Source organism: Nilaparvata lugens, chromosome 11 (assembly GCF_014356525.2).
Source record: "Nilaparvata lugens isolate BPH chromosome 11, ASM1435652v1, whole genome shotgun sequence".
NCBI classification, from domain to species: Eukaryota; Metazoa; Arthropoda; class Insecta; order Hemiptera; family Delphacidae; genus Nilaparvata; species Nilaparvata lugens.
In genome coordinates, this window is record NC_052514.1 from 17,190,919 (window position 1) to 17,216,893 (window position 25,975).

At 36.0% G+C, this 25,975-nt stretch overlaps 1 protein-coding gene across 10 annotated transcripts in view; it reads left to right on the forward strand.

Annotated features, from left to right (window-relative positions):
- Positions 1-25,975, forward strand: part of LOC111057853 (apoptosis-stimulating of p53 protein 1) — a 376,427-nt gene that overhangs the window by 281,671 nt on the left and 68,781 nt on the right. Inside the window, exon 1 of one of the 10 annotated variants that reach the window (XM_039437714.1) lies at positions 23,841-24,540. The exons of the other annotated variants lie outside the window; for them this stretch is intronic. Within the exon in view, the coding sequence (XP_039293648.1) occupies positions 24,232-24,540 (309 nt within the window). The 5' untranslated portion in view covers positions 23,841-24,231. Of the gene's footprint in view, positions 1-23,840; positions 24,541-25,975 lie in introns of those variants that run through there. 10 annotated transcript variants of the gene reach the window in all.

A 25,975-nucleotide genomic window follows, 5' to 3' on the forward strand; every position in this document is an offset into this window, starting at 1 on the left:
ATGTTTGCAGTGATGAGTCTATCAATTTCGCTCATTGCTTGTTCGAGAGATTTGATTATTCGTGAGGAAAAGAGGTAAGTACAACTATAGATGATGACAGGGGAATAGATTCTCCCTGTAGTCAAGTAGAGGGGATATAGTGATAAACTCAGATTCATAAATGTAATTACAAATTAATTCATATGTATGAATTCAGGGCTACTTTCTTGCATTGATTAAATAGATTGTCGTAAAACAAAATTGTAGTACCATAAATAAACTTAAATAGAACATTTCAATACATTATTCAACTAAAGAAATGAATAGTTTGAAAAGAAAATCTATAATTGTATTCTATTATTATCTATAAGTTTACGAATGTTCATTTGTGCCAATACATTGTAAAGAAAGAGTGATATTGGGAAAACATTTCCTCTCCATGTGATAGGAGTGAGAATGAAAAACAGGACCTTTATGTGCAGGGACTCTGCCTATGTTAGTGAACTGGGAAGATGATTTCGTGAGAGCTTGGGAGATTGAGAAACAAGAGAAGGAAAGGAGAGAGGATAATAATCCGAAGTAAGAGAGTAAATGGGAGAGATTACCTATGAGACTTGGTGCTTGAAACTTTGCGAGAAGCTTTCACACAAGTTTCCATAGGTATATTGGATACCTGTTCTCGATACCCGGCAAAATGAACAATATCGTGCATTGGACGTAGTTTGGAACCGACTTCATCTAATCCCATACTTGGGCTTGGAAATTCCAATAATACCTGCATGCATGCTCTGGCATGTGGTTGGCTAGCATTAGTTCCATCAATATTAGTTTATGGTGTGAAGGATCACAAGTTATGCCAAGATGTGTGGTTTCATTGTCGGAGTTGGTGATTAACTCGGAATGCTCTCTACGTGGACCTTGCAATAATGTTTCAGGATAAAGGATTCACTAGTTGCAATGAAGCTGAAACCTTCTATATTGATTCGAAACATGATGGGTTTAGAATTCATTTAGATTCATTGGACGCTCGTGAAATAATCATAATTGGAGTGTTGTTGTATCCAATGTGGAGTGTTAAGTATTTATGCGAGAAACCTCCCGATTATAGTGCGAGATAAATTACTTTTAACATGAAGAGGAGAAACCCATTTCTCCCTCCACAGTTTGTAGCATAGACATAGACGGACATCCTGCGCACAATTGGATGCGCCGTGTCATTTTGCTTCATGTTCTTGTGATGAAAACATCTCTGTAACATACACAAACCAATATTCCTGCTGACCAGTACACTACTTGGAACATTGCCAGCAATAGATGGAGGGGAGTGTTGCCGCGTCGCGTTACAAAGCTCTCTCACTCAGACACAAAAGAAGGAGAATGCTGCTAGGTAGTAGGAGTGATTAGTGGAGGATAGAGCATCGGAGCTCTCCGTCTTCGAGAAAGAGCCATGTTAAAAGTAATTTATCTCGCACTTTAGAACTCTTGTAGTGAAACAAGAAGATAATTGACTAGTTTTCGGAAACAAAAGTTGATACCCTTCAAATACTAGTAGTTCTGTGAACAGTAGACCTCGCGCTCAGTTAGTTACATTGACATGTTGTTATGTTTTCTCAAAAATTAATAAACTAGTAGTTCTGTGAACAGTAGACCTCGCGCTCAGTAAGTTACATTGACATGTTGTTATGTTTTCTCAAAAATTAATAAACTAGTAGTTCTGTGAACAGTAGACCTCACGCAGTATTCTCATCCACAAGTACCTGATTGAAACTATAGACTCTATGGAAATACAGCAATAGACTGGCTTCTCCAAACATCTGTGTAATCACTTGTCAGCTGATTTATGATGAATAATTCTATAGTCTGATTTTTACTCTAATATTGTCGTATGAAGGAGTCTCCTTTTTTCTTTTATATTATCCTTGAAATGCAAAATTTCGAAAAAAACCTTGTATAAAGGTCGACGCGCAATTAAAAAAGGAACATACCTGTCAAATTTCATGAAAATCTATTACCGCGTTTCCCCGTAAATGCGCAACATATAAACATTCAAACATTTAAACATTAGAGAAATGCCAAACCGTCGACTTGAATCTTAGACCTCACTTCACTCGGTCAATTATCTTCCTAAGAATAATTCACTACTCTCCTCTTACTAGGACTGATCCATTACCAATTAATTTTTAACATAAAATCACCAATGCTTCCTATTCAAGCAATACTGACAGTTTGAGGTGATTATCACCATAGTAAAGATAGGAAAATTACATGAATAGAATACAAAACTTTCAACCCGAGAGGTAGTAGCAGCACAATCTAGCGGTGAACTACGGAAGTAACTGCAGCGATTAGCTCCACCCAGTGCGAAAAGTAGGCGGAACTCTCTCGACCAATCGCAGTTCAGTATGTCCAGCATCATTTACAGCAGGCTGGAAGCCATTTTGTATTCTATACTTTCAAGTTTCGCTACACATATAGTGGGTTTCACATTATAAATTCAGGGGAAAATAATAGTTGTGAGTTCTCTTCAATAATCAAATTGATTATAACCTCAGCTATTTTATTTTCACAAATTCAATTTTATCAAATCATTCCATTGTTAAGAAGCTATGTGCAGAGAATTTAATTAAATACGGTACTAGGATAATTAAATACAGTATCGTTCTGTATTCGTTCTAGTATATGAGCATTTGCTGATGACAAGTAGTCTAATTAACCAACAATTAGCCTGATCAAATGAACGTTGTTGAGACCAATGAATAGGACGAGTCCTAATTCATTATTTTCAGCGAGTTTTGATAGTACGATGATTGAGGATGGGATGGGTGATCGGGGATCGTCAAACAGGTAGAGAGGACAGTAATGCTGGTAGTGGGAGGGGGGTGACAGTTGTGAGGTTTAGGTCACCAATTGGCCAGCCAGTGCACTCTGCAATTAGCAAAGCCACATAGGTGGTGCAAGTACCCCCCACCCCCTTCTGCATCAGATATCACGTGACCTGTGGCTTACCTCAGCCGTAGACAGGCAGTGCCTAATCGAATTTAGTGCACGGTCACTTGCATAGGGGATAGGGCAGGACATAATCTACTATGACTGTCTGTTGCGGTATCATACGATTTTCTGCTAAATTAGTCAAGAAAAAGTAGTCTATAAACTGAGAGATACTTCTAGTTTATACAATAATTTTCACTTGTATATGTGTTTTATATCTCCTGCCATTCTCCAATGGCGTTTCTTTCTTTTTATCCAAAGCTATGAGATTTCCTGCTCTTGATTTTTTTCTCTCTCTGTAGTATTCATTCCTATCTTGTGACCATTTTTTTTCAAAAGCGATTCGGATAATCGGAGTTAATTGGAGTTCTACAATATTTTCATTGATTATTTCTACCTATTCATGCTTTTTATCCCGCTGTTTATAAACCTTTGTAGCTGTTTTTTCATCGGAATGATCTATTTTCAGTTTTTAATTGGTTATACTATCCATGTTTTCCATCTTGTATTCTCCCATGTTCATTCTTCCTCAATGTTTTCTCTTTTTTGTATTTCCGAAGTATCCTCTCTTATTACATAACTCTGTAATAAAACTATTCGAATTTTCTGGCCTTCTCCACAGGCATGAAAACTTTAACAATCCATCTAATATACTTCCTAGATAACTTTTGCAACTACAGCGGAATTCGCCGTTTTTCTCTCTATGCAGACCGACTAAAAGAGCCGTTCTTGTTGGCAAATAAGAAACAGGAGGGCTGAAGCTTCACATGCAATAGATTTATCGCTGCTTTTCAATTTCATGGTGAACAGAGACGAGATTCTCTCGCGCTCTATCCTCTTCCAACCTCCAATCTCATTCTGTTTATTTCTCTGTTCAACAGTAATATAAGAGGGAGAGAATGATGGACTTCCCCAATATTATAGGAAGCTGGCTGCCTTGTTGGCCATCTACCAAACTTCATTCCGTTCAGCCAGATTTGCTATTAGCACACCGACATATGCCCAATGCCCAATGCCCACCCACACAATTCGCTTCGATTGCACATTAACATCCAGATTTATGTTTACTCACAAAACAAATATGGGATTTCCGCTGACGTGCATAGTCATCTTCTCAACGCTCCTTACGTTCATTTGAAAATCGAGATTGCAATTTTCAAACGAAAATAGGATTAATTTAGAAACTTTCCCACAACTCACATTCACTGATAATATGAATCAGTAATAATTGATGGAGAAATTTTCCCTTAAATATTTTTCAAGGAAAATGAACATCTTCAGACACTTTCTAGTTTGGACAATGACGATATTCGACATTTCAAATCCTCTCTTCTACATAATCATCATTGATGTTAACTCTTGTATTCTGCTGGCAATCATCTCACTCTATTCCATACCCAAATTTCCACTCTGCCTATATAATCAATATAAATCCTCGAAGTGATGGATAGTATCCTACTGATATTACTGCCTACTACTCCTAACATAACGCAATTGAAATCAAATTATCACAAGACATTCAAAACTTCTTTTCTCTACCGTCACATCGACATAGTTTTATCGCTAGTATTCTGCTTATGATCTCACTCTCTTCCTTACCACTCCTCATAGTCAATACTGTATTGTGATAGGAAATATGTTTTTTATAAATCGTCATCAAAGTCTAATTGTCACCTAGCAAGATATTTGACAGTTTAAATCTTTTTTCATCTAATCCTCATCGTCCTCTCACTAGTATTCTGCTTTAAATCGTCACTCTCTCCTCACTCTCTCTCACTCTCTCTCTCTCCCTCTCTCTCTGTCTTTCTCTCTCTCTGTCCCCATCCTTCTCTCTGTGTGTCCATATATCTCTCTCAATCAATCTATCTCTCTCTCTTTCTAACCATTCGACTTTCTTCTATACGGTATTGAGATAGTAACTGTACTCCATTAAAGTGAAATTGTCATCCTGCACAATTTTGACAGTTCCAAATCCTCTTTGCTCTAATCATCATCGACTTCTTCCCTGCAGTACTCTGCCAGCAATTGTCTCACTCTATTCAACAGCCATCTCACTCCCAGACTTATAATCGATACTGTGAGAGGATTTCGTCTTGAATTTAGTTCTCTCTCTCTCTCATGCGTGGTGTGGTGTTGCTCTCAGTGGAGAACAATGTGCCAACCGATACCCGACGAGAGACTCTTGTTAAAGTGTGAGACTTCACGCAGCACGTTTGCCTCAATACACTCACTATAATATACTCGACATCTACACTCCACCTCTACATGCTACACCGCTGCACCACCATTCAGGTCCAGTGACTGGCACGTTTCTCAATCACGTTCGCCAGTTACTATTTGTCAGTCGCACAACTAGCCTTGTTTCGTGAATGTGTGCTCAATTTGAGTTCAAAAAAGGAAATTATTCTTATCAGGATTTACCTTCTATTCTTGATTCTTACAAAACGTCCAATTCGTGATATTTGGATTTGGGGTACGGCGGTTTTCAAACAGGGAACAATGTACTACACTGTTTCAGAAGAAACTCTTATTCAAACTATATTTCTTCTCTCGCATCGAAATATCTATATCAAATGTGATTAGACACTTCAATTTATTTGTGTATTTTTCTTCTGTTTCAGGTAAGCAACTCTTTTCCAAGTCCAATCTTTGATTCACCAGTAAGTAACTAGTTAGTTACTGATTAGTCTACTATAGTAGACATTTATCTATACTGGGATATTGTTGAGTTATTGTGTAAAACGACAATCTCCTCTACTTAGATAGAGATACCTAAGCTAAAACTTGTTCACTGGTTCAATACTTCATAATTGATCATTATCATATTACTCAAACTTTTAGGACAGACTGCTTTAAAACTCTTAGAACCTCTCATGATATCTGATAACTAGAGCTCTATCTCTCTATTAGCTGGATCATAGAATAAAACATCAAAGTTTTCTCTAGCTAGACGTTTCTCAAAAATGATATTCAAATGGTTTTATTCATACGAACAAGATTCTTAACATTTTTATTTTTGCAACATTCTGATATGTGCTATGAACTTATTGAACTTAGTACTTGTAAGTGGAAGCGGAAAGAGACTAGTCATCAGAATATAACGGAAACAATGTACTGTTTTTCTCGATCAATCCGAGAACGAAAATGCTTTCAGCATCAGATGCGAGGGTGTTGGACAAACCTGATTCAGTGGTGTCTGCAGGCTGTGATCATTGTGATAACAAACCTTATCGGACAACAGATAACAGACGAATGTTCGCCGCCGGAGGGTGCAGGCTTTAGGGGTTGATTGCAGGTCACGAGAGGGTAGTAAGTGCTAGTTCCACGTCTGTCCACGAGAGCGCGCGCGCGTCTGCGAGTCGCCGCGTGGGGAAATTATCGCAGAGAGCGATTCAGTCAGCTATCGGCAGTCTGTTGTCGGACGTGAACGCGTGACGACGCGAACGTGCCGCTCTTGGAACACGACGCACCGGTCACGGTTATCACGAAAACAGTCACAAAATTATCATCCACATTTTTCGGCCATTAAAACTCATTTTCGATTGTGCGACACTTACGGTATTGTTCCTAGCCTAACAGTCTCCAACTTCCATTGTCACTAGTTGTGCTACGTACTGATAACATGGTTCAAAATTCCGATGATTTCTGTATAACTTTCTGCAATGAATAGTATATATAATAAGCTAATACATTATACAAGTGAGTTAAGGGAAATTCATAGATTTATAAGATCTTCCAATAGATTCATGAAGATGTGAATCACAAAACATGACTTGTTGAAACAGTCATAGAGTCAATATTTGAGAAGAACCAAGGAATTGTAACTGGTAAAAATTTGAACTAGTTCAAGTTGATGTGATTGATGTTACCTATTTACTTCCATTGATTGCTGTATCATCATCATGATCTCAAGGAGTCAATAATTTGTTTTCATTCGTAGGGTTCGCCAAAATTTACTGTATGGAAAAGGATTAGAACTCGGTTCAGGATTTATTTAATGTATCATCTTATAAATGTTTAATCTGAATTGCTCTAACGAATAATTGTATGGATAATTTGGATTGGGAGAGGTGAATAAAATATTCAAGATCTAATCTATGCCTTATTAAAAGATCGTTCATGGTACAAAGAATGAAGGAATGTAGACATAATCCATTTGTATGATCTAGAGTTTCTTTCTATTAGCTAGCTTTCTAAATTATTAATTAGCTATGTACGGATCCCAGTTAGTGACTACTTCGAATAAATCAGTCATGGAGAATCAATCAAACAATAGTCGTTAGGTCATGTCAGAGGCCCTGAAATTGATCAGTTGTGACCTGAAAACCCTGACACCAGATCTGAGCCAGCCAGGTCACTCGATATTATTATCATGGAAACAGAATTTTCAAGTGAGTGATGAAAAATCATTGTTTATCTCTGGCACCAGAAAGGGATTTCTGGCTTGAAATAATAACTGAAACAAGATTTTCGGGGGAATAGATTTCTAGAGAACTCACAAATCAGTACGTGGAAAGAATGGTGTGGGGGGGGACTTACTGGGAAGGGTGTAGCTCAGATAATGATGAGATATCGTGCAGTGATGCAATCCGTTACATTGGAAATGAACGTAGTCAAAGCCTTTGTTATTGCAGCACTGCAGGGCAATTATTATTGTATCCATGCATGCTGTCATCCAAACAGTAACGAGTCATGCTCGAATAACATCCGAATATTTATTAAAATTATATTCTGATTCAAACAAACAGAACTTTCCATAATATTTGGAAGCTTGTCAATTTTTCATGTAAATTATCATCAATTGATGCGATACATCATTCGTATGTTCCTCAGTATTACGTCACGTTTTGATAAATAGTTTACATTTTTAATCCTCAACATTCAACAGATTCACTTTGTTGAAAATTTATTCTCTTTAACGCTGCATCTCACATTTAGGCTAATTTCAATTCCTTTGTCCCTTCACATCTTTCAACAGCATGACTCCACCATTTATCACAGTTCATTCTGTGCCACAAAGGAAGAAATTAGACACTAGACAACACATAGAAATAAATATGTTTCCTTTCAATATTCCTTACGATCATGTGCGACAATAAACTGTGTGATAATCCTAATCCGTCCCAGTTGTGTTATTCCATCATGTGTATAATATTTGAACATGAACAAGTCCTTGCTCATGAGGCATATTTGTATTGGAGATAGTTTCTCTCAATTATGTAAAGAAGAAAGTACAGTAACATATGCTGCTCTATTTATAAATTCTGCTATAGATTATTCTCATTCAGGATCAATATGGGTCTCGCTAGACTCAGTGGGAATTGTCATATCGTATGAATAAACATAAATGAGTGACTATTTCAGCTCAACATTCTCTACACTGACTCTCTGAATAGATGCATAACTGATAACTTTACTGATATCCTTAGATAAGTTGAAAATCAATCCTTTGACTATACATGAAACAATGGATTCATTATCGAAAGGATTAATGTATTAATTGTTTGTATACTAACTACTTCTCTTTACTTGAAACAATGTCCATGGGAGGAGTAAAGTATGGGAGTATCTCTATATTATCTTCCTTTGGTAGTACACTTAACAGTAACCAATTCTTTATCATGTTCAATAACTTGGATATTTTCTGTAAATTCTTTTTCATTATTAATGTTTTAATAAACAATCATTAGTGTGTATTCTATTGGATGGATGCATGTGTTTGTAATGACTCTCAATGCCTCTCAATTCTCGTTAATATGACTTCCAATAATTCATTTGCCTACTCCTGATTCAATAATTCCATGGAAATTTTTTATGCGTCAACTAACGTATTCCATTCATGACAATAGATTCTCAACAGATATGAAGCCATTCAATACTGATCCGTTCAATTGAGCGTTTCAGTACAGGCTACCAAAAATAGCAGCAAGTAAACAAGCTTAGAGATCGTGCGAATTGCGATCACAAATCTCGACTGGAGGAAATTACTCAGCCTCACATTGAATACGGCCGAATTCAATTACAGCCTGCTCGATAATCAAATGGAAAATTACTTCCCTACATTGGATTGCATTCGGCTTTCCAGGAACCTATAGACGATGTCTAGATAAACACATTTGGGAATTGTTGAATTGGGTGGGCGAAAAAAGACTGCTTCATGATGTTTTGTTATTCCTGCAGGGAATTTTGGAACTGTTGAGTGTTGTTGAACGGGACGGAATGGTTACCTATCTCAACTTGCATTACGAAATTGCTTGTATTTTTGAAACGGTTGGAAAAAGTAATTTTCTCAACAAAAAGACTACATTCTTTCACGAATTGAGCTGTCCACTACACATATTCATCCCTCAAGGTTTGGATTATGTTTTCTTTATTTTTTTTCGAAATTATTCTATGATGATTTACAGAAAATCTATTCCAGTGAGAACAATGGCAGAGAAATCTAAAGAATAATATTGTTACCATGCAGATAGATAACTTCTCATGAATTGAATAATTTGTTCCTGTATGACAAGAGAATCTTTCATATAGAATGGGTACAATTATTGATCAGGGCACAATAAGTGAGTTATTGCATAAATTTCAACGTGAGAATTAACAAGTGGCAAGATGTCACAGTGAAAGCAAAAGATAGGGCACAATCAGACAATCAAAAATGTATGTACAGAGTTGGTGAGAACTATGGGAAAGGCTTAATGTTTCTTTAGCTTTCTAACCGAAAGTTATTTTCCAATTAGAATATAATCCCCAATGAAATTGTTGAAATTGTCATTGAAGAGGAAAATTTTATTTTTCTCCATGATTTTTAAGAAATCTGTTTCAGTGTATTCCTACTTTAAGGTCTCTCTGTAGACCTATATTTCTAATAAATATTTCATGATCTAATAACTAATAATGTATATGTTTGTATTGATACTTCAACCACATATATAACATCTTCGAATGTAACATTTATGAGGAAAAACACAGGACCCTCTCTTATCCTTTGGGGGTATTCCTTCTCCCCTCATACCCCTTAGTTTTTGCCCTAGCAGTTCGGTGAAATGGCGCCACTGCATGTGTTTGTAATGACTCTCAATGCCTCTCAATTCTCGTTAATATGACTTCCAATCATTCATTTGCCTACTCCTGATTCAATATTTCCATGGAAAAACTTTTTTGCATCAACTAACGTATTCCATTCATGACAATAGATTCTCAACAGATATGAAGCCATTCAATACTGATCCGTTCAATTGAGCATTTCAGTACAGGCTACTAAAAATAGCAGCAAGTAAACAAGCTTAGAGATCGTGCGAATTGCGATCACAAAATTCGACTGGAGGAAATTACTCAGCCTCACATTGAATACGGCCGAATTCAATTACAGCCTGCTCGATAATCAAATGGAAAATTACTTCCCTACATTGGATTGCATTCGGCTTTCCAGGAACCTATAGACGATATCTAGATAAACACATTTGGGAATTGTTGAATTGGGTGGGCGAAAAAAGACTGCTTCATCATGTTTTGTTATTCCTGCAGGGAATTTTGGAACTGTTGATTGTTGTTGAACGGGACGGAATGGTTACCTATCTCAACTTGCATTACGAAATTGCTTGTATTTTTGAAACGGTTGGAAAAAGTAATTTTCTCAACAAAAAGACTACATTCTTTCTGAGCTGTCCACTACACATATTCATCCCTCAAGGTTTGGATTATGTTTTCTTTTTTTTCGAAATTATTCTATGATGATTTACAGAAAATCTATTCCAGTGAGAACAATGGCAGAGAAATCTAAAGAATAATATTGTTACCATGCAGATAGATAACTTCTCATGAATTGAATAATTTGTTCCTGTATGACAAGAGAATCTTTCATATAGAATTAAAATGCGCCTCAGATACTACTTTCAATAGAAGACGGAGTGGGTAGGATTGGTAGTAAAGGTAGGGAACGAAGTGAGAATTTGAGGAAAGTAGAAAAGAACGGAATTGAAAATGAACAATACATTTTTAGAAGATGGTTGAATAATAATTTGAAGGTTGATTTTGTTTCGAACAAAATACAAGAAGATGAATAATTAAAATATGAATGCAAGGATACATTATTTGTATGAGAAGGTTTGTGTGGTGAAAGAAGGAGCGATATTTACTTGGAATACGTTCAAGATAGATGAAGGTTTTCCAAGCGTGAACTGTTGCCATTCTATATTCTCATGGGGAACGAATACAGTTAACACAGTTTAGGGTAGCTGAGGGATTCTTGAGATAGCTCTTGCTAGTTTTGGTTATGTACGAATAACAGAGTGTAGCTCTGTATTAAAGGGCTAGCTGAAACTAAAATATTCACTGATACTATTTCTAGTCACTATTTCACTAAGCTCTATCTGCATCCTGTGAAATTAAAAATGAATTTATTCTAATGAAATAGTTATTATATACATCATAATAGAATTATGTTATGATGTTAATATTTTAACATAATATCATTGAATGAGTCATGAAGAATTTGATCGGATACTTTTCAGAACATTGTTGAGCATCCAGTGAGAAGAATACAAAAGATAGTTTAAAGAATAATAATTGTACATTATTCACTTCATTTTCATTCAGAAGTGAAGCTAATAAATTGCACGATGTGGATTCTTCTTGCTTATACTGTTTATTGCAAAATGTATATGTGTTCAGATGGAAAAAGTAATTGAGTAGACAATCATTGATCTTTAAATTAAAATTTCAAGATTGATAGATGAATATTGAACAATTGCACGTATTATAATAATGACGAAGTCATGTTAAATTGAGATCGATCTTACGCAAGCAAGTACTCTTATAATTATTCTGTAATATATTTACACTATTAGCCAAATTTTTGGAATAAATTTTTTGAATTCAAGGCCAATCAGTGTAGCCTACTATTTCCCGATTCGTGCTTATCATGTTGAATGTTAAAGGAGAGATATATTAGGAATCTTCGAATATTATTGAATATTGATATCGTAGAGACGCTCAAAGATCTTGAAGAAACATGACACTGTTAGAAATACTGTAATAAAGATGGATACTTGCAGTTTGGAGCAATAGAATAGATTGAAATATTGGAAAAGAATTTGTGTGATAAAGGAGGAGAAGAGTGATATTCGTTGTATACATTAGGGAAGCAATAAAATCAAGCCCTGTTATCTTGAAGCCGTTTGGTGCCCCAAGTATCAGAGCTCCAGACTGCGAACTTCCTCAATTTGGTTACAAATATTTGCTCTCTCCGAAAAATCGTCCCAGAAATGTAAGAAAGTTCGGCCTGCAAGGGAATGTGGAATTCGATTTCCGTCCTTTCGCAAATAACTAACTGCCAGCATTCTTGTTCTATTGCAAATAACTATCAGGGCGTATAGTCTTGTTCATCTGCAAACAAGTAGAGTTTTATGTTCTGTTTCTCTGTATGTACAGTATTTAGTACGTTAGTCTGGTCTCTTAATCTCCTGTTTTAGTAACGTACCGTACTTCCAATAATTTCTCAAGCTAAGTTTCTTACTTGAAAGCTATTTAGGGACGAAAGCTTCCCTTCCTGATCATGATCATACTATTTCCTTCAGAAATCGGTTTTACTTAGTGGCGTAGTGGGGGACAACCCCCAAAAATCCCCTCGCCGCTCATCAAATTCCACTGCTAAAGTCTATAGGGGGCCCAATATTTTTGGATTAACCCCCCCCCCCACCAACCATATAGACCGTACATAGCCCGTATCCCAGCTACGCTACTGATTTTGCTGTTATCTATTTTTGGAAAATTCTGTGATTGCTGTAATTGTGATGATCAGCATCTATCTTGAACGAAATCTTCACAAATACTTTCATTAATCACTGCTTCCCAGCATATTCCCGAAAAAACAGAATTAAGTTGTACTTTATTTCTCTCTTATCTCAGTTAGTTAGTTAGTTATCTAACTAACTTATCTCAGTTAAACTAACTAAGTGAGTTAGTTAATCTAACGTAGATTAACTAACGATTAGATTAGTTAATCTAACTTCTCTCTCATCTCAGTTAGTTAGTTAATTAGTTAGTTAGTCTCTTATCTCAGTCAGTTAGTTAGTTAGTTGATAGCAACAGCTTCTTAAAAACTGTTTCTCTCTCATCATTAGTTTACTGTTTCCGTACTCTTAAATAGGACAGCAACAATTTCTCCGCCCAAAACGATAATTATCAATCACGCCCTTTATTAACCTCTTACCCATGATTCTCATTATCCTCCAATAAATTGTAAATATTGATATTGTACTTCATTGGAAAATACACATTCCAATGTGAATGTGAGTAATGTGTCCTGCTATATACGCTATATAAAATAGATCTAAATTGTCAAATATAATAACTATAACTATTAGATCTAAATAGAACTAATGAATATTATAAATAGCACTATTAGATCTATTATGAATAGAACTAATTTAATTATCTACTCGTCTCTATCATCTTAATTGAATTCAATCAACTTTAAATTGATTACTGTACTTTGACAAGGAATGCTAGCTGCAAGAATGCTACAAAACGTGTACGTCACCACGAAGAAAAATATTTTTTTTTTCAATTTTTGACACGTCAATGACAGTCGGACAGTTGGATTAAGTACGAATCAGGTGAAGTTGTGACGTGGGAGTCAGAACTCTCCAGAGGGCGAGGGAGGATACAACCTATGACGGGGGGGGGGTCATGTGTCAAACTCCAAACCAGGCGAAATAGTAATCTATTTTTCGGATCACGCCAATGCCACTGCAGGCTTTCCAGAGCTGATGCGATGTTGATTGTCAAGGGAATGTCGGCCAAACTTGATACCTTTTCCACTTTCCAATTTCACGATATCTTTCTATATCTATCATTTCCTTTCATCATTAAGAATTTCCTACCTACTTGGAAACTTCTCATGAACCTTTTTGTTTCCTCCTATCCTGCTTGATAATCCATTTTCTCGAACTCGTCATTTTGGAGTTTTTCGTGTCTGGATCTTGAATGGGGAGAACTGAGTATTCATGAATTCTCATTGATTGATTATTGATGGATTTCATATTTATATACATTTATTACCTATTTTTGGACAATTTCTATTTAAATTTGGGAGAGGAACAGATTGGGGCTTTGAGCCTGTTGTTCCTTTCCCAATTATTCATAATTGAGAATGATATTGCAGAGAAACATTAAAACAGGAGGAACTGATTACCACTGTTCAGCGAAAAACCCTTGGATGGTATGGCCATGTAGCTCGGATGAGTGATGAACGAAAGGCAAGGCTGGTTATGGTGGCAAGACCAGAAGGAAAACTAGGCAGGGGACTACCGCGACTGGAATGGAATCAGTATGTAGAGAGCATAGCTGCTGGAAGAGGAAAGACAATGAAGTAAAGAGAATGGCACAGGATCGTATAAAGTTTAGAGAATGGTTGAAGGAACTCGACGCTTAACGGCAAAAGGGTATGGAAAAGATGAAGAAGAAGAAGAGAATGATATTGTATCCATCAATGTATAAATAAATAAATTCAAAATTCAACATTAAATCCGCTCGAATCCTTATTCTACTAATTTTAACATTCTGAACATCCTTGTCCAAATAAATTCACATTCAAATTACTTTCAAGTTTGTTAGAAATCACAAGTTCCCAGTTGAAAAAACTTTAATTTTGACCAAGGAACTCATTGGTAGAACCTTCCTTATTCCATCAATAGTCTCATGCTCTCTTGCTTATGTGAAATTTTCTCCATTCTTGATGTCCTTGGATCATGATTATTTTGTATTTAAATTTCAGGAATCCTCCTCAAGAGCCTCCTCATCGATTTCCCGTAAAGTCAGTTATTGGGAAAATGCAAATCTCAAATCTGAATCCTTCCAAATCTTTAAAGTGTAGAGGATATTTGAAATTCAATTTGGTAATTCATTGAATACCTGTGTTATGGAATGTGTGATTGCCTACACAGCACTCAACCAGATCTTCTCTCACATATTTCTAGACTATTCAATCTCAGAGATCAATTTTTAATACGTACTTTGCCATCCGTTTCGGGTAGCTGTTCATTTCATTCCGTGGCCGCACTGAAGCTGAGATGCGGCTCATTTTTCGCCCCGAGGTTTTTGTGGATCACGTCTTTTCGGTTTCTTATTGAGGGAATGATACCGCCGAAGGGCTGAAAAGGGAAAGGGCCAAGAATATCCGTGGCCAGTGGGCAGAGGCAACAGCTTGAAAACGAAAAATGAGGGAAAGCAATGGTTGTAGACAGGGACAGAGCAACGAGAGGGGTTCTGTAACATTGCGTTAGATTGATAACGTGATTGATTTTTCAACGGTTGTGGTCAGTGGGTGAAGGGAGCCGGTTGATGGCAAGGAAAATTCGTAGAATGAGAGAAAAGTGATGATCGTGTGTGAGGGAAACTGCTGCAAAGTACCGTTTTCCTCGCTGAAGAGTTACGTTGGATTTATCACCTTCTACAGACAGATTTTATGAGTCGCACTCACCAGCCGGTGCATTTCTCCCAATCACATCTCATCTATATCTATATGCCTCACATCGTATACACCATCAAACCTCACATCGTATATCTATATACATGGCATTCAAGTCTCCAAGTTTGTTCCCCCTCTCACCCTGCTATTCAACTGGCCAATAAAACAGGATCACTGGCACACAATTTCCAAATGCATTGGTTGCGTTTGCCTCGGTTCAAAATTATTGCATTCACCTGAAGCATCAGTCAGTAGCAGAAAACTATGTTATGTTCTCACTACGTTTCACTTGTTTTTATTGTTTGAAGTGTTCAAATAGAGATTGTTTTGTTGCTTTCATATTTGTTTGTTAGAGCATGTTTTGTTGCAAATAGAAGGCTTGATGGGTCGAAAAATCATGTTTATTTGCGAATCACCCATTTCGATTCCTTAGCATTACATCGCTATAAAATCACCAGATAAAACTGTATTTCAGTATTTTATCCATAGTGATTTTTCATGTGTACTTTCAATAATCTTCCCAATAGTTCCCTCTGCCACATTCACAATTAGTTGTACACTTTTTTTGCCAATTTTATCCATTGATACCGTTCTCACAGGGAATTGAGAAACCAAGTTCTTCGTTTTCATTTAGATTTTTCAATTGTTCAAATCCCGTATTCAAAATGAGAAAACGACATAATGCCCTAAATATCACTGTTCACAACTACTTGAAGTGATACAATTAGGCAGCTTATTGGCAACATGTCAGACATGTTTGATTTCAATACTTAAAGTTTATTCTTTCCTTTGTACTGGTAAAATAATATGAGTTCAGACTAAAAAGTTACTTCATTTACAAGTACTGAAAACTAGTTCAACTTAGCTTACAGTTTCACGAAAGCTCATAAAAGCAATATAAATTACTGCATTGCATACAATACAAAGGCACAGTACCAGTATATTATTCCTTCACTCACGGTGCTCCACTTCTACGATATCGTACAGAACTTTAAATTCATGAAAGTTATGCAATAGTTCAACAATATTCCAAACATTTAACTTTTCAAATGTAAAGAGAACTATATTCTGATTGCTTCGACCTTTACAAAACAGTCCGACGACTATTATCCGAATTGGAATTTTGAAAGTGCTTGATTGCTTTCCCTTGAATCAACAAATCTAATAATGCTACACAAAGAAAGCTCTGGTTTGAATGGATTCGGGAAATTTTGCAAAGTTTTTCTCAGGCAGAGAGAAAAGTGTGGAAGAAAGTTTCTGAAAAATGCTTGCAAATATGAAGAAGAATAACAAGCAAGAGGATAATTGACGTCGATGGATGTTATTCGGAAGTTTGTCGTGTGAATGTGTGGCACTGAGAAATGATATCACATCCACATGGAGACAAAAAGAACAAACAAGCGACGTGCATTCTCTTTTGCTGTTATCTATGGCTTGTTTTAGAGGCGCTCCATACTGTGGCAGATGCTAGAATTGAATTTGCGGTACAGAAAGTTGGAGGCAAAGGGAAAGTACGAGTTAGTTTCTGTTCCGTTCCTATGTCATTTATCGGAGATGTGCTTTGTTATTTACAGTTTTATTTGGAACATGTCCACGTTTTCAATAGATACCGAATTTTTATATTCGTTAGAGAAAAGCTTGAACGCAAACTCGTGACACAATTTCACAATAAAGTTTTCAACAGTATTCAAACGGTATTATTATTCTAATTCCTTGTTTTTGGTCTGAAATTGTGAAGCTTTCCATTTCCAATTCCATGTAAAATATTAGCTTTTTTCCATCATTTTCATGCGTCTTTGGACTTGTTTATTAGCAAGCTCTCGATTTTCCTTGACCTGATGACAGTATAAGAATTCCTTAAAAAAAGTGTAGCTTGATGAAAAAACTGATTTGCTGATGACATTGTTTTATGAATTTTTAGATTTGTATAAGCACTGAATAAATCCCATTCCCTCGCTTATCATACTCTATTTTAAAACTGAATGATACACATTTATCCATAAATGAAGATACAGAAATTAACTTGAAAAAGTGTATTAATGAATATTTATCAAGTTCATTTCGGCTTATGATTGAAGTTTCCATTTTTCATGGATGCTTGTGCAGATTTGGATGAAAGATTACAGTATGAGAATTCTAGTGTTATTGTCGATTGATGCCTCATTTGTACAATACAGAGTACAGTACATCATTTACTTCCGATAAATTTCTAGGGCTGGGAACCTTCAACGATGAAGTTAAATCTGATGAAGGGGAGGATGTAAAGAAAGGATTAAAAATTGTTTATGTTCAGAATTGAAAGAACACTCCGTACCGAAGCTATAAATCTGGTGTGCTCAAGAATAATGATGGTATGGTGTGGTGGGGGGTGAGTTGTAAGGTGAAACCTGATTCGTTGGAAAACGCCTTGGGAAAAATGGAAAGGATGAGGAGGGGTGTAGCTGAGAGCATTTCCCGGGGTCGAGAAGTTGGAAAATTAGAAGCTTAATCGCCGCTTAAGTAGTGGAAAACAGTGAACGCTGGCAAACGTCCGTCTTCTCTGTCGCTCGAAAAAGCGGAAAACTTTTTCAGTTTTCATCCCTCAAGAGCTTTTCCGCCGGCGCATTCCGAAATATTTCAGTTGAAGTTGTGATTTTTGGCTTGTAGCAGCACCGGAAAATGAAATTCTATGAAGTATCTAACAACGCACCGATGTAGGTGACAAACTTGGACTTCAACAGCAAATTAGTTCCAAGTTTTCAAACAAGGTTTTGATTAAGCAATTAACGAGAGATACAAAATTTGCTTTCTACAAGGTGACGATAAAGTAAAATTACTTTGAACTCATTAATATTCTTTTGATAAAGTTTCCTACCAACTCATGTCGTTGTTGTTAGTCACCATCAACTTTGAGATTATTTGAAAATTGGTTTTGGTAGTTTGTATTTGAATATAAATTGTTCAAGTTATCCCAGAAAATACCAATATAATGAATTAATTATTATCTTATTCAGAAATCAATAACAGTGCGCAGCACTCATACCGGGTTTCAAGAATAGACTGTCATACATAATGAAGGCAGTTCCATATAAATATCATCGACCAGATATTAATATAGATAATTTATCAAAGATGCTTTTCATGGGAGGATTCATAAATTGAATTTCTCCTATTATCAACATAAGGAAAATACATTTTTCGAAATTTCGGATAATCTATTCATATAGGTTACGTTCCCATCTATAAAGTGATTCCTCCTTCTCTTTATTGGGATGAAGAATGATAGAATGGTAACAGTTTTTCCCCAATCTGTGGGAGAGCGCGGATTGCCCTCTCTTCATATGTGCTCTCCCATAGAATTCTCCATAAATAAGAATAATCATTTATTCTTGAGATAACTACATAAACAAAATGATAGAGCGAGGAAAAATTAGATTACCTTGTGCCTCTCCCAAATTAAGATAAGGTTACACATGGTTCGAAATAGGAAAATTGAGAAACAGGAGATCATACTTAGAAAATCGTTTAAGAAAGTTGAGCGATTATTATGAAATGAAAATTTTCTAAAATTGATTTCAATATTCTATGGATGGCAAAACTCCATTTTGTTCTGGAAGATTAATCATAGATATAACTAGGTGAATAATAATTTCAATGAATTTAATATATTCATTCATATATTCATACAATAAGTACATCATCGAAATGATAGGGAGAGGAAAATAGGTAACCTTGTGCTATTCCTCTCCCAAATTTAGATAAGATTAAAAATAGTTCGAAATAGTCTTTTAGTTCATCGCTTCACAAAATTTTCAGTCCTTAAATATTTTCATAAAGTAGATTTTCAAATTTAGATTCTTCAAAGCCAAACATAGAAGAAATATTTCAGATTATTATAACTGAAATAGGATATATTTACATAATAAAAAAAAATTCAGGAATTACCGAAAAACTAACTGAATTTACCTGTGATATCAAGGCCACCAATTTCTGGAGTTTTCCTCGTAGAATAACTAACTTCCCCTTCTGCACTGTAGCAGGCTGGTGAAGATTTTCTGTCTATTTGTTTACTGCAATGCGGACTGAGTCTAGGAGATAATCCAACCCTTCCATTCCGTTAAAAATTCAAAGTAAGTTGTATGCTACGTGCCTCCTGCTTGCACAACTTTTCCCACGGAGTCAAGTTTCAAGAGTCAGCCAAGGACTAAATGACACTGAAAGAGACTACTGAGACTGCTCCAGAGTTGGCAATCTGCCTTTGATTCGAGGATAGGAGAAATAACAGATTATTCACACCAATATAACATCATCATTAATTTAGTAAATATAAATTTCAGGTAATCATTCAATTCATTACAAATCGTTGTATTCAAAACAAAAAAGTGATGTGAATATCTCCTTTCAAATAATGATGTTAAACCCTGTGTGCCATAATGAGTTCAATTTATTTATGATTAAATTCAATGTAATATTTATATTTCATATTCCTGCTGATGTAAGGCTAGTCGCTTATTGAGACGCGACGCAACGTGACACGACGTGACTCGAGTCTGCTAGATGAGTTTATAGCAGATGATCGTATTATAATGCTCACATTATAATACATCATAATATGACGTTCATTATAAAACGATCATATCATAATGTTCACATTGTGCCGAAGCTAGCACGTGTGAAAATTATAATTTGATCATATAACATATTAACTCATCCAGCCGACTCGGGTCACGTCAAGTCACGTAGCATCGCGTTTCAATATGCCACTAGCCATCAAAATACTCTTGAACTTTAAATAATTTTTATGAAGATCAAGTTATCTTGTCGATGATTACTTGAAAGTTTGAACTACCAATGAGGTTTCCAAATGCTCAAGAGCTTTGAGCTTCCAAAAATGATGTTCGTACATTTCCATTTTTCATTTTTCATTTTTATTTCACCACCTACATCACAAGGATGAGGGGCACGTCAAGGAAGCGAATGAAAGTCGCTACTTTTGAATTACACTCTTCACTGGAAATTCCTTCAGTGAATAGAGTGGATTGTCTAAAAAGTATTTTTTTAGAGCTTGCTTAAATGGTTTAGGTTCTTTTATACTTTTTATATCGTGTGGCAGGCAATTATGAAAGCGGAAACCCTGTGTATGTGGCTGTCTCTGTGTTTTCAGCAGTCTACTGTATGGGAGGTCGAAATCGTTTTTTCCTCTTGTATTATGTTCATGTATATTGTGTCTACATGGCCTAACCGTTACATACTTTTTTATATATAGAATTGTCTTGTAGATATAGAGGGATACTACTGTAAAGATTCTGTCCCTCCTGAAATAAGGCCTGCAGTGAGCGTCATATGGCAAACAGTTCATAATCCTTATTGATTTCTTTTGTAATATCAGTATTTGTTCTATGTATGTGTGCGGTGCGCTTCCCCAGGCTATTATGCCAAAACTGATGTGTGAAGCGAATAATGAATGATAGGCCATCATTGCAGTGCTTTTATCTGCTATACTCCTTATTCTTCTTATCCCATAGAGTGATGCGGATAATTTGCTACACAGAGATTCAATGTGCTCCTGCCATGTCAAGTTTCTATCTAATATTATGCCCAGGAATCTTGCTGAACAAAATTGAATAGTAATTAATCAGCTAGATGTAGATCAGACTAAATTCATCCGATTAATCCAACTTCGCCTTCTTACCTTCTGACTGATCAATCCCTTCTTCATTGTTGTGGGAGAATTTTAATCGCTATTTTAGAAGATAAATTAGGTTTAAGTTCTCCGTTCAAACAACCACAGAAAGAATTGCGCATAAAAAATCGCCATGAAACTTACAAAAAACTAATTAAATTTTATATTGATGGAAATTTTCCACTTACAAAATAAATTGCTATTCTTTCCATGGCGATGGTTTTGTCACATTAGTCCGATCGCAAGTCGTAGTCTGATTACAACTTTGTAACTAGGAACTGTACGAGGAGTATTTTAGTTAGTGAAGATTGTACTGGTGCTACAGTATAAGATCCATTCACATTCGCCTTAATTAGATTTGGTTGAGATTTAGTAGCATGAACTCGAAGTTGGCCTGAACAAATATTGCAACACTGCACTGAAGTAAAATAGCGTATTGCATTAGAGCTGTTCTACACTGCCGCCTCTCCAGAAGATAGCCCTGTTCATGTATTCTCTTGGTTTTAAATTTACGCTGTCGTTTCTCTTTTGTTCCAAGTTTATTCTTTCTGAGCTTGATTTTCCGGCGCTGGTAGAGAGAAAACAAAGTTTAATCCGGTTTCCTCTTTAAATCCTCATACCCGGTTGCTCCCAATCTCAAAATTCACGTTTCAGCCCTTCTTTAATCTTCAATTAATTATATCTGTAGTCATTAATCTTGATATTCATTACCAAATTGTACAATATCCTTGTTATCTTTCTCACCATCATTCTATTCAATTTTCACTAAACTTTCATCCCAATCTTTTCCTGTTTCCTGTATTCCAGTTCTTCACTTCCTTCTTATACTCATCTTGATTCTCATATTTTAGCTTTCTATTCTAGTTTTTCCCATAATTGCTTTGTGTACCTCGTATTTCCAACCTTTTCCATTGTGCTCATCGTCAATCAACCGTGTTCCCAATTCAATACTTATTTTCCTTCATCTTTTTCCAGAGTGATTTCCTGATATTGATTTCGTGAAACGTTGTTAATATCGTTGTTTTCCATTATTAATCTCCTCCTTCTCATCCTAATGTATCATCCTAATTAATTAATCTTTTTGATAAGATTCATGTTACAGTTCCTTTAAAAACATTCTCTTAAATAAGATCACGGTTTCTCCGTACTTTTTGATACTACTTTACCTATCCCGCAATCTCAACACTAAAGAGTATTTCAATTTGGTATCGTGATAGTAGACTAACAACGGATTATCTTCCATTTCAAGAGAGTTTGTGATTGTTTCGTGCATTTTTATTGTCCATCCAATACTATTCTCTCCTACAATTAATTTCGTATGCTATATGTCAGAATGTATTAAAGACGGAATAGGCAAGTAAAATAATCATACAATATGAGAATCCAATGGGATAGTTCTGCTTGGTGGTTGAATTTATTTTTCAAGTGAAGTTGAGATGTTTTTTCCAATGCTACCAGTAATTTTTCCCGACTTATCGTTCCAACATTGGCCTAATTTTTTTCAATGATTGTTTTTCACAACCGTGTACCTTTAATTGATGCAATCACTATTTCAAGGGTTTTAATACTAAAAAGCCGTAATCTAGGCGTCTTCATCTAGATTATTCAAAGACAAAATCAGAAATCAAATCTATGAAGTTAGGTATCAGTGACGTAGGCAGAATTAATTTCCTGCCTGGTAACACGCCAAGTAGATCGCAGCCTACTCGATAAGTTGCGCTGTTTATTGTGGGGAATAGGGGCGGCACAAATCATAGTGAGCCAGAGTTACTGAGGGGATAGATTTCCAATCCCTGTTCAATGAGTTGAGCAAAAGTTGGTTTATTCACAGCTCTTTCCGGAGCTGGTGCCGCTGACAGGCCGTGAGGTGAAAGCAGTTCAGGTCAATTATTTATTGGAAAAGCTCCGGGTCTGAGGAGTGAAGAATGGAAGGATGAGGGTCCGTGAGGGCGGCTGTGTATTTTGCCCACTTAATCTGCCGCAAGTTCGACTAACAAAGGCAACAGTGCACGAGAAAGCTTCGGCAATTTTCTCACTTCATCTATCTTAACTTGATCTTATTAACTCGCTCTCATTTCTAACCGTTCTTGAACTCTTCCTCCCACGCTTGCCCTTCTTTGTATCGCAGCCATTCATTATGAACTTTAGGCTTCTACACTTCCATATTATTATCTAGACAATAGTCTTGCTCTCAAAGATGATGTTTTTGTTGTGAATCACTCACAACTGAATGCGTCTTCATATTGAAATCCTCCAAGACATTTCCATAGAAATTGTGATTGGCCCAATAAAGAATAATGAGCTGCTCTTTTAGGTCCAATTAATTTTATTGATTTTTACAGTCACAAATTGTTACTTAGGAATGAAACTACTGGATTTCACTTACTTTGTCAAATACTGTACATTCAGTACTGTACATTTATATTCAACGAACACACTGTAAATTGTGAATTTGTTGATTCAGCTTGATATTTTCTCCCCAGCATCTTATGAAACTTGAATGAATAATTTCCATGTACAATTTGTATTGAAATATTCAACTATGAATGAAAATGAAGGAGATTTAGAGCATACGATTTTGGTTTGAAATTTTAAATTTCTTCAGTAAGGCCTTATTAGATCCAGAAATATATACAGATCTGGAAGATGAAGTTGTATAATATGATATACATTGAAAATAATTATCAAGTTGCCTATACCATATTACTCTACTAATCTTCCAACTATGTTTTTACAGCCTTTTTTTCTACTGTCACAGATAAATAAATAACACTATTTTCTCCAGTATGGAGTGTGATTGGTGTTTGAAAGTGGATACATTTGAGAAAATATTTAATTATTATATTTGAGACGTTTGTGGAAGAACTGGAAATGCTTCTCACCCAATCATGACCGTAGTGAAGATATAATTATAATGTACATGTTTCACAGCTGTAGAAAATACCTACTTTTGGACAACTGAATGTGTTGCATTCAAACATCTCATTGGTGTGAATGAAGTTGCAACTAGTTGACTACTACCAATGGAGGAATGGCCAGAAATGGGTCACGTGACTTGCGTGGTGTAGTGGTGAGGGTGAGCTGCGCAGACGGAATGCGCGGTAGACAGTTGTGCGAGTGACGTCGTGGCGGCATGTTGGCCTGTGTCTACCGCAGCCGCCTCCTAGTTCAGGCTGATGACGAGATCCATCGACTGCCGGCGATCACCGCTCCGCTGCCGTTCGCGCTCTTCCACCGTCACCAGGAGTCGGTGATTGTCAGCCAGCAGCCGCGGATATCCTTTCCACTTGATGACGATGAGGAGGAGGAGGAGGACCGACCCACCGGACCTCCGTCTTCTCCTTCGACTGGGTCCATTTCCTCCTCGACGAGTGCCTCCACGTCTTCGGGATCATCCTCAGCGACTCCTCCGTCGGCCACTTCCGAGTCGGTCGGGGAAGAGGTTGGTATGCACCTGTTGAAAGTTTCTATTTTAGTATCTTTGAACACCTATCCCATTACTTCCTCTGAAACGCTTCAAAAATCAAATGAATGTAGCTACTGTTAGAGGGCTACTTTTGAATTGCAACTTTCTGATCTTTTCTACTATGATAATTTATTTATTCATTCAATCATCCAGAATTACACAACTTACAGAAAAATACCACAGGCTTACGCCTGTTTTTCTTCAATTACACACTCAATTTACAATTAAAAACACACATTTTTGAAATCATTTTTAAATTAAAAAAATACATCTAAATCGAACTGAATTAATTAGAAATAATTATTAATGAAAATTAATTATCAGACTTTATCAATTTCCACTCGTTACATTTGGAGCAATTAGAACAATATGGAAGTATCAATTATTTATTCTGTCTACGAATAAATAAATAAATAAATCTCTGTTAATGTTTTCCCAAAACATTATTAAGTTTAGTATAATTACTCAGAATTAAATTGGAAGCTCTTCTTATTCATGATTCACAACTGAATAGAAAATTTAGTAGGGCTTTCCAGTTCAATATAATCAAGAAATTTATAAGTTAGAAGTAAACCAAACATTTTTTGTGAAACGATAAAAGCCAACAGTATTGTACTGTCAAAAGAGACGACCAATATACGGCGGCCGTACAGCAAAGATCGGTGATCGATGTGTTCATTTATTTCTCTGCGCCACCATTGGAATTTGGACGTCCAAAATCGATGTGTGTGTAACTAGCCTACTGTTCTCCACTACAGCTAAACACAATAATAATTAATTTCTCAATTTTGATTCACCAAGATCAATATTACGCACAGGATTGAGTGAGATGTAATATTCACATAACAAGAAACGATTCTTTGATTTTCTATCTTTCAAAAGGATAAGTCTATAGTGAGGTCCACGTTATAATGACAGTATTTGATCAACTTTGGTTTTGCTATCCTTGTCTATCATTCGACAAAGCCGGTGGTACTATTCTTTTCTAGGTCCACAATGATGCCAATTATGTTTTTGACGGTGTAGAAATATAATTAATTAATGCAGAGAATCGGCATCGCTATTCTTCTATCTTTATCCACTGCGTGGATTATAACGTGGACCTCACTATAGTAACTTCGTGACAAGGTAATTTCATGATAGAAATCAAGTCGGAGATATCAATTTATTATGATGAGAATATAATATTCTCTGTCACTAACATATTCACAAATACTTTTTGTAAAATGTCTAATTCCTATTTTTTTCTATTGCAGGTGAGTTTTTATACGTCCCAATCGATTTCAACGGCTGTAAGTACGTAGCTAGAATTGATGCCAAATGATGATAATAACTAAGGTGTTATTTGAAACCACATATTGCTGTAACCGACCCAGAATGGGGGTAGAATTAAGAGATCTCTAAATTCTAA